Source organism: Octodon degus, unplaced genomic scaffold (assembly GCF_000260255.1).
Source record: "Octodon degus isolate 3935 unplaced genomic scaffold, OctDeg1.0 scaffold00123, whole genome shotgun sequence".
Classification (NCBI taxonomy): Eukaryota; Metazoa; Chordata; class Mammalia; order Rodentia; family Octodontidae; genus Octodon; species Octodon degus.
Genome location: NW_004524699.1, coordinates 952729 through 961901, shown reverse-complemented (window position 1 = coordinate 961901; position 9173 = coordinate 952729). Strand labels below are relative to the sequence as shown.

Here is a 9173-nt window from a genome sequence, read left to right as displayed (position 1 = left end):
CTCGTTGCTGGGACAAACACCCAACACTCAAAATGAAGGAAGGAAAGGTTTATTTAGCTCCCAGTTACTGGAGGGTTCAGTCCGTACTCGGCTGACTCCGAGGCAGGCTGGCACAGGGCAGAGGGCAGCCGTTCATGGCGGCAGAATACAGCAAATCCACAAGAGCAAATGGGAGGAGGGGCAGCAACAGTGGCTGCAGAGAGCAAGTCCGTCTCCCTTTATCTCTTACGTTACACTCAGCCTGTCCGCCCCAGGCTGGGTGCAGCGCTCACACCCATAAGCCCAGCCTTGGACCGTGAGTTAATCCAGCTGTAGAACTGCGCCTCAGTGACTGCATGGGGCTCTTGGGGGGACAGATACACAAACCATAACAGGAGATGCCAGAAAATGACACTGCTTAGTCTTGGAGCCCAAGGGCTGGGCAGGTCTGGACCCAGAAGGGCTGAGCCCAGGAAGGTGCAAGGCTTGAGGCCCGGGCTCCAGCAGAGGGGGCAGGGACAGCTGCATGGGGACTTCAGCAGGTACTCCCAGCAAGGTACCACGCAGGCCCTCCATGAGCTTCCTTGGGAAGTATGGGGAGCCCTGCCTGCCTCACACTCCCTCGAGTTCCCAAGCCAGGGCCCCCTTCTTGCAAGGCTCTGCCTGTGACACAGGGCCAGGACCGCTGTCCCCGATGGGATGGGCGGCCAGGCCAGGACCCCTCTGTAGGCCAGGCAGAGGAGTCACCCCCATCACACTCCCAGGAAGGGCTGAGCCAAGGATGGTCCAGAGGCCCCCTGCTTTGTGATCAGCGCCGAGGGAGGGTGCACAGCCCGGGAGTCGGGTGGGCCAGGTTGCCCTGACATGGCCCTGCCCCTCAGCTGCCCCTTCCTGAGCCTGCGCGGGTACTGCCCCAGGGCCCTGGCCAAGTTCAGAGCCAGCTCTGTGGGAGCCTCTTGCATAAGCCGCCCTGTGGGGGATGAGGCTGCAGCTGGTCCTGGACACCCCGCCCCCACATCACGAGCTGCAGTGGGCTGTCCTTGGGCCTGGGCACAGGCCGAGCCTGGCCAATAAATAGGGGTCTCTTCGGTGCCCTCAGCCGCTCCTGCCCACTCCCTTCTCTGTGCGCGCTGCTGGCACCAGGCCTCAGGCTTCCATCATGACCTCTTTCCGCTCTCTGTGGATGGGGCTGCTCCTGCTGGAGGTGTTAGGGCTTCTTGGGGTCCTGCAGCTCGGCGCACAGGCCCAGGTCTTCGTGCAGTCCGACTTCCAAGAGGACAAGGTGAGGGCGCCTTGCCCCATCCCAAGGCAGTACAGGTCCTAGGCACCCGGCTCTTGGGGGTCTCTCCCTGGGGAGAGGGCACTGAATCCCGACCCACAGAGCCTGCGCCCAGCTGACGCCCAGCTGACGGGAACTCAGCTGCCAGGTGCCCCAGGAGGCAAGGCGGCGTCCCCCCACACCCACGGACTGCACAGGTACTGTGCCGCCTCAGCTCGGTCCCCATGGACACATGGGTCCCAGGCCCGGACGGCACGCGAATCGCAGCAGACAGCGCCACGCGGGACCGCTCCTCAGGGACATAGCCTCGCCCTCGCGGCCGAGCTAGCGGGGACGCGAACCCCTCTACCCCGGTGCTCAGCTGAGGGGCGCCAAGGCCCGCCCTCCAGGAACGGAGGTGGGGGTCTCTGGCTTGGCCCACGCCCACGAGCGAGAGCCGCTGCAACAGGGACTGGGATGGTCGGGAGCGAGGCTGGTCCTGCGGGTCGGAGCTTTGGGCGGGACCTCGAGGTAGAGGCGGGACTTCTGTAGCGGGAGGGGCTTTGCTGACGGGCGGGACTTATGCGGGGAGGGGGGCTTCTCCTAGTGGGCCGTGGCTCATGGAGGGCAGGGCTTCAGGCCAGACTGAAGTGTGGAGCCGGCCTGAGGCCAAGATGGGGGCTCCCCGCCAGGGAGGGAGCTCAGCGGCATAAGCGTCTGTCTGTCTGGCAAGCACAAGCACCTGCGTTCGATCCCCCGTCTGCAAAAAACAAAAACAAAAAAAGATGGGGTTCCCGCAGTTCATGGGGCGCTGGTTCAGCGCGGGCCTCGCCTCCAACTCAAGCTGGTTCCTGGAGAAGAAGGCAGTGATGTCCATGTGCTCCACCGTGGTGGCTCCCAGCGCAGATGGTGGCCTCAACCTCACCTCCACCTTCCTCAGGTGGGTGGGCAGGTGGGCTGGCTCAGGGACCAGAGAGCCCTGTCCACTGTCGGGGTCTGGGGACACTCTCCACCTAACCCTGACCTCAAGGTGACCTGCCTGTAGGAAGGACCAGTGTGAGACCCGGACCATGCAGCTGCAGCCCACAGGGACCCCCGGCTCCTACAGCTATCACAGCCTGCGTGAGTGGCGCCCGCCTGCTAGCAGGGTGCAGGCCCCTGACTTGGAGCCTTCCTGAGGCGGCCCTGGCAGGCGGGCCAGGCCCAGGGCATGCAGAGCAGAGTGGAGCAAGGGCCTTCCCTTTCTGGGCTGCCCACAAGGCCTGTTTGTACCTCTCCAGTTCCCACGCTGGGAGGCAGAGCCCCCCACCCCCCATTCTGGGCAAGTTCTGTGACCTGATTTTCTAAGCCTGGATACTTTGTGTCTCCTAGGACTTTTGTTCTGGGACAGTTCCTGGGCTGTGTGGCAGTAAGCAGGAAGCTGGCTGTGGCCCTGGTGGGGAGGGACAAGGACAGAAGCCAGCACGAGGGGAACTTTCTGGGCAGGTGGAGGGGGGCCCTGTGCACAGCCCATGTCTGTTCCACGGAAGCGGGTTCCCTAAGCAAGGGTGGCTGGAGGCTTGCGGTCCCAACCGCTGCCTCTGGCCCCCAGGCTGGGACCGCACCTCCTTGATCTCCGTGGTGGAGACCAACTACAATGAGTATGCGCTGCTGGACACCAAGGGCATCGACCATGACTTTCGCATGGCCACGCTGTACAGTAGGTGCCCAGCCCTGGGTGGAGTTGGTACAGACTGGGTCATGGCCTCAGTAGCTCCCCAAGACTTGGGCCACTGAGGTAGCCCCTCTCCATCCACACAGGCCGCACCCAGACTCCAAGGGCTGAGCTAAAGGAGAAATTCTCCGCCTTCTGTGAGGCCCGGGGCTTCACAGAAGACACCATTGTCTTCTTGCCAAAAACAGGTGAGGGGGCTGCTCTGCCCCAGGGATTAGCTTGGATTAGAGGGAGGCGTCCCCTGCCTGGACCTGAGGCAGTTGAGGAGGGGCTGGCCTGCCCTACCACCATGACCTGCCTGTCACTCTGTCCCCAATCCTCTGACCTCTACTGCAGCCTCCACTGGCCCACTCCCTGATGGATACCAGTACCCGGCGGCCATCCTGGGATGCCAGAACCTGGCCTGGGGGGTGCCCATGGGGACACCAGGGAAGAAAGACCACTGCCTTCATTCTGAAGAGCAGGGCTGGCGGGTGGCCTGGGTCTTTGCAGTTTGAGTTCTCAGCTAGACCAGTTCTCCAGGGCTTTTCCTCAGGGTCAGGGGGCCAGACGGTTTCGTGGAAATCTGTCTTGGCCTGGGACTGACAGTGGCCCCTGGGCTTCTTTCTTGGCAGATAAGTGCATGAAGGAGCAGGAATAGGTGAGTGGGTCGGGTGGGACTGCTACACAGGTAAGAGGGACCCACTCCTTGACACATTCCACAATATCTGCCACCTTTGTTAGGGGCAAGGCAGGCAGGGGTCGGAAGACAGGAGTCCTTAATCAGAGTGGACGTCTGGTGTGACCGTCAGAAAAAGAACGTGGTCCCAGCCACTGGAGTCTAGCTGGCCTTCAAGGGCTCATGGGGGAGGGGAGGAGTATGGGTGCCAGGTCCCCAGCAGGAGAGGCTCCCCCCACAGGCGCCACTGCAGTGGGGTCTCTCACTCTGGGGCAAAGGTCGTCCGGAGCCCAGATGGGGAGGCAGGGAGGTGAGCAGACTGCACTGGTGGATGGGGGCAGAGCTTCGGGAGCAGAGGAGCCGGCTCTGGAGGCCCTGGGAGGGAGGTGTGCACTGGAAGCAGCCACTGGGACCCACACGTGTGCCCATCCACTTTCCCCCAGGTGGCCCAGCCCGCAGGCCTCTTCTGCTTCACACCTTCCTCGGAGACCCTGGCCTGAGCTCCCCAAAGCCTCTGCACCTCTCACTTTACCCCAGATCTGAGAAATAAATGGAAGCAAATCAGAGCTGTCCCTGCCCATCTGTACTCAGGTCACCTGAGCCACCCCAGGCCCCTCCTGCAACATCTCTGCATGAAGTCACCTAAGAGGCCTTTGCCTCTGGTGGGGTCTGAGCCGGGACAGCTAAGGGGCAGTGTCCAGCATTCACAACCCTGCACAGGACCCTGACCTCGCCACAGCCATCACCTCATGCTGTGCCCCCCAAGCTGCCTCTGGGCCAGGGCTGTCAGCCAGCTCGGCTGGGCTGGTGGGGTCAGTCACTCAGCAGCTAAGCCCTAAGGCAGTGTCCACCCCTGGCAGGAAAGGTGGGCGCTTGGCAATGATGGGGTTGTCAAGCTTTGGGATTAGTGCACTCAGGTTGGGCAGAGGCCTGGGGTTGAGAAGAAAAGGTGCATTTGTTTGGAAGGTGCTAGAGAATTGGTGGCCCCACTAGGACAAAGTGACAGAGTGGCCCTATGGCTTCCACAGAATCCCTTGCCTGATCCTTGCCCCTCTCAGCTCACAGGTGGGGGGCCACCTTTGGGCAGGCTTCCTGGATGAGGAGACTGGGCTGGGCCAGGTGCGGGGCTTAGGGGCCAGTAAGGCTGGGTATGGGGCCAGAGGCTGCCAGGAGTGTCAGTCCCCACTGCCTGGCAGGAAACAGGAGCTGGCAGGGTGGGCTGGGAGTTGCAGGGTGCAACTGGATCACAGCCTATCATGTGGGTTGTGTCCTGGGCTAGCTGCTCCAGGCCATCTTGGGGACATAAAGCCATGGCAGAGGAGGCTGCCCCAGCTCTGCTGCATGCCCAGTATCTCGAGGCCCTTCTACAATGCTGCCCTCTGTGCTGCCAGCTACTCTCCTCACCCTGCTCCAGCTGTCCCCAGGCCAGGCTCAGGTGCCCATCCAGGCCAACTTTGACCCCACCAAGGTGTGCCTGCTCCCACTCACTGTCCACATGGTGGGGCCCTGCCCCACCTGTTTCCCCATCAGAGACTCTCTGACTCTGAAGCCTCAGAAAGAGCCCCCATGCGCCTCTGGAGGACACCCCACCCCTCTGTGGATGGTGCCTCTCACTGCCCTCAGGGCCTGTAGCCAGGTGGGCAGCTGCTGCCCTGTCCCCAGCTCAGGGTGCTGCTGGAAAAGTGGCCTGCTCAGGTGGGGTGTGGTAGGCTTGCCTGAGCACAGGGCCACCTCCCAGCTCTCTAGCCCTTCCTGTAGTTCCAGGGCCTCTGGTGTGTAGTTGGGGCTGTGTCGGATGACCAGGGCTTCCAGGACTCCAAGGATGATATGAAGATGCCTGTAGTCTCAGTGACTTCCTTCACCAACGGTGACCTGGCTATCAAGTTTGGGTACCCCACATAAGTGACCCCATGATCTCAGCTCAAATTCAGCCCCAGGTGAGGCCAGTGCAAGGCCACATGAAAGTCAGCAGGAACCAAGGTGGTCCTGACAGCCCAGGAGGACAGCCCGAGTCAGGTGCACCTGCACCTCAGGAGGGCTGTGCTCTGGGTGTCACGGACTGTCAGTGTATGTCTGCACGTGTGCATTTGCGTCTGCGCATTGTCTGCGTGTCTGTAGATGTGTCTGTAGAGGGCTTGGGTGGCTGCGCTCCGTGTGTGCCCAGCAAGCCCCACACAGCCAGGCCCTGGCAGGACCTGCTGCCTTACAGCAACCCGCAGGCTCCTTAAGGCTTTCGGGGTGGCCAGAGGACTGGCACACCAGAGAGAAAGCAGGTACAGCATGGGCGGAGGCTCGGGTGTGAGGTCCCCCCAGGCCTGAACACGGGTGCCAGAAGAGACAACATACACCAAGGGCGCTATGCACGGGCAGTTCAGCAACCCAGGTGAGGTGCCGGGACCTGGAGAGCGGGTGGGCAGCGGAGTTGTGGGGTCAGTGGACCACGCTGGGGTCGGGGGCGTGGGGTCCGGTGGGCGTGGTTCCTGGTGGGGCATCCAGGCATTCTCTGCCCCTCTCCCTCCGCGGCTCTCAGCCATGGCCCAGAGCAACATCCATGTGGCCTTCACTGACTACGAGCACTTCGCGGTGATGTACTTTGAGACGCAGAAGGCAGGCGCGTGGAACATCTGGCTGCAGCTCTATGGAGCGCGGAAAGGGGCTACGGCTCCCTGGATACCCGACGGGGCGTTAGGGTGTTGCTGCTCCCTGCGGGTGGACCATGTTCACATGCCCTCCTGCCTCAGGCCACGTCCCAGTGCCGTTTCCTGAAGGCGCCCAAAAGATGCAGCAGTTGGTACCTGAAGTGGGCCTGAACCCCAGCCAGGGCGCCCTGCTGCTCAAGTTGGGTGAGCACTACCCCCTGCCCCAGCTCCAGGACGAGGGAACTGAGGGGCCCCAGACCCAGCCTGGCAGGGCCAGGCCCTGTGGTTTACTGCACTGACCCCAGAATGGGGGGGTGGCTACTGGGAGTGTGGGGCCCCAGGGCAAGGGGCACGAGGGGTGCCTGAAGCCCATTCTCTTCCACAGAGCAGCGTACCAACATGATGTCCCAGGTGAGTGCCCTGAACACAAGGGGCTCTCGGTGTGGGGCTCCCCATGGAGTGCTCCCTCTTGGGCCAGGAAGAGGCCGGGAGGGCCGGTATAAGCACAGTGTCTAGAACTGGCCAGGAAGAGTGCCTGGAACCTGCCACTTGTTTTGCGGTGAGGGCTCCTGGTCAAGTGCTGGCGGGGACTGAGCCTGCTGTGTCTTCTGCAAAAAGCACCCCATTTCACCCCCAGCCCCCTAGGTACAATAAATGGTCTTGGAGAGTCATCTGAGGTGTGCTTTTTGGGAAATGGGCAGGGTGGGTGGTGGGGTGGCCTGGAATAGAGGTGGCCATGAGAGTGGCTGAGCCCCTAGGGACCAGGACCCACCACAGCTAGGCACCTTTGGGCACAGGCTGGAACCACTCACGGTGGCCCCTACCATTGGGTTCCTGCACTGGTGTCAGCCCAGAAGGGGCTGACTTAGCTGAGGTCATGGCAGAGGTCGGGGGCAGAAGCCAGCATCAAAGAGGCTTTCCTGGCTCCCTGGAGTCTAGCTCAATAGCACATGCACCCTGGATCTGGCAGCCACTGGTGATGGACTGGCCTTTGGGGTCTACAGAGACCCCCTGGTGCTCCAGCTTCCCCGACTCTGGCTCTGGACGCAGCACTCCTCCCTGGTCCCTTCCGTGCCCCCTTGCCTGGCTGTAGTACAGAGCCAGCTGAGAGACGCCCTCACAGCCAGTCCTGCCAGCCAAGTGCGTCCAAAATTTTGTGAAGGACAAAAAAGACAACATTCTTGCTACAGGGCTCTGCTCAGCAGCTGTGAGGGTAAATGCAAATGTAGATGGTTCAGAAAAATTAATGCAACAGGGTGTGAGTTTGTCAAAATACGAATAATCCTCCCACCTGGAGAGCCGTAGGCTACTCTCTCAGTTGCTTGGAAATTTTTCACTAAAAATACAAGCCTTGTTTGCTAAGCTCTGTTCCTGATGGGGCTCAGAGGGCACAGGGACAGGACTCCCCACCCCAAGGCCCGGGTCGCCACAAACTGAGCCGGGCTATGTCCTGCGGGGAAGGCCCTGTCGCTTCTGGGTGCTGAGCCCCACGCTCTCAATGGGCCGAGCTGAGAGCTGAGTTCCGCTCGCCACACACTCCACCCCTCCATCTGCCCTCCTCCACGCGGACCAGAAGCTGGGGCAGGAGGTGTTGGCTGAGCATCAGCAGGGACGGGGGAGCAGCTTCAGGCTCGGCCCCGTGGCGCTGTGGTCCTCCCCCACCGCTCCAGCGCCTGCAGGAGGGGAAGTGCAGGCTGCCAGCCACAGCCTCGGGGACCTTGCTCTTGCTTCCGGGATGAAGCGGGCTCTCAATTCCTCCTGCGGCTTGTCGGGGCCTGCACCACCCTTCTCTGGCCACAGGAGGGCAAGCTTCAGCTGTTTCTCCACCTGGAAGTCCAGGGGATGCAGTATTTACAAGCTGTCCATTCTTGTGCTTTGCTCAGAACCTCCACCCCTCCAGAGGGTCCTCCTCACTGAAATCCGATCAAAGTCCCCAGGATGGCCAAATGACAAGCTGTCGTGACACGGTTTCCTCAGGCACCACCTTCTATGCGGGCCTTCCCAGCTTTGCCCAGGGCCTTTGCACAGGCCGGCCCGCCTGGAATGCTGTCCCCCATAGCTCATGGTCTCCTCTGCAGCTTTGGCTCCCATTCCAAAATGCTTAGACTCTTGACCTCGGGAACCCCAGGCCCTGGCTCACATCTCTCTCCCCCACCTCTAGCTCACAGGGAGGCCACCTGCCAGCTCCCTTCCTGGTGGTGGCCAGCCTTGCTGCTCCTCACAGGGCCATCTCTGGGCGTCCAGTAGCACGGTGAGCCATTTAAGATGGAGGGAGTCGTGACAGGCAGGAGGAAGTCACAGGGGAGGGGAATCACATGCCCGGGGAAGTGCAGGAGCAGGTTGTTGGGCTGGCAGGATGAGTAAGGTAGAACGTGATACAAGACCCGCAGGAGACTTCGTGTTGACTCAGGAGAGGGGGCAGGGCTGGGCGGCTCTCCTCGCGGAGACGCTGGGGGCTGGAGCTGGACCCCAGGGTAGCACGAAGGTGGCGAGGTTGCAAGGCACCAAGGATGGCGTGGGCGGAGGCCGGAGCAGGACCCTGGCGGACCCAGCCTGTGCGCCCCGGCCCCCGGGGGTCCCTCGCCTCTTCTTCTCCGGGCCGAAGATCAGCGGCCCGCGCGCGGGTCCCCGGCACGACCTCAGCGCGGCGAGTACTGGCGCACGAGCAACAGGGTCAGGGTCCTTCTCGGACGGCCAGCATGCTCGATGCGGGGACCACGCGGGTACGGAGGCTGCCCTACGTCTCTCGCTCTGACACTCTGGCCCGAGGAAGGTCTGCGTGTCTCTAGAGCGATGGGAGGTTCGTGAGGGAGACGAGTGGTCGAGAGCGCAGACGCCGCAAGAGGGAACCCCGCACTCGGCGGGGACAAGGGCGCAGACCCGCACCCGAAGGGCCCTCCGCGCGGGCGCGAGGGCGCAGCCCAG

General features: G+C 62.3%; 2 protein-coding genes across 2 annotated transcripts; both read left to right on the top strand.

The window, feature by feature from the left end:
* Window positions 1-866: 866 nt before the first annotated feature.
* Window positions 867-4175, top strand: Ptgds (prostaglandin D2 synthase). The gene is made up of 7 exons (XM_012516726.2): window positions 867-1261; window positions 2038-2177; window positions 2283-2359; window positions 2829-2936; window positions 3038-3139; window positions 3566-3591; window positions 4053-4175. Exons 1-6 carry the CDS (start codon window positions 1139-1141, stop codon window positions 3589-3591), a joined length of 576 nt encoding a protein of 191 aa, XP_012372180.1. The 5' UTR covers window positions 867-1138; the 3' UTR covers window positions 4053-4175.
* Window positions 4176-4978: 803 nt separating this feature from the next.
* Lcnl1 (lipocalin like 1) lies at window positions 4979-7372 on the top strand. Its single transcript, XM_023700233.1, has 4 exons — window positions 4979-5077; window positions 5368-5506; window positions 5942-5992; window positions 6140-7372. Exons 1-4 carry the CDS (start codon window positions 4979-4981, stop codon window positions 6373-6375), a joined length of 525 nt encoding a protein of 174 aa, XP_023556001.1. The 3' UTR covers window positions 6376-7372.
* The last annotated feature ends 1801 nt before the right edge of the window (window positions 7373-9173 follow it).

Bases quoted from the DNA above. Each gene is read 5' to 3' on its own strand.
- Lcnl1 (XM_023700233.1), top strand. From the start codon at position 4,979: ATGCTGCCCTCTGTGCTGCCAGCTACTCTCCTCACCCTGCTCCAGCTG. The intron at 5,507-5,941 runs CATAAGTGACCC...CACGGGTGCCAG, and splicing joins TATCAAGTTTGGGTACCCCA to AAGAGACAACATACACCAAG. The intron at 5,993-6,139 runs GTGAGGTGCCGG...CGCGGCTCTCAG, and splicing joins CGGGCAGTTCAGCAACCCAG to CCATGGCCCAGAGCAACATC.
- Ptgds (XM_012516726.2), top strand. From the start codon at position 1,139: ATGACCTCTTTCCGCTCTCTGTGGATGGGGCTGCTCCTGCTGGAGGTG. The intron at 2,178-2,282 runs GTGGGTGGGCAG...ACCTGCCTGTAG, and splicing joins CTCACCTCCACCTTCCTCAG to GAAGGACCAGTGTGAGACCC. The intron at 2,360-2,828 runs GTGAGTGGCGCC...TCTGGCCCCCAG, and splicing joins CTACAGCTATCACAGCCTGC to GCTGGGACCGCACCTCCTTG.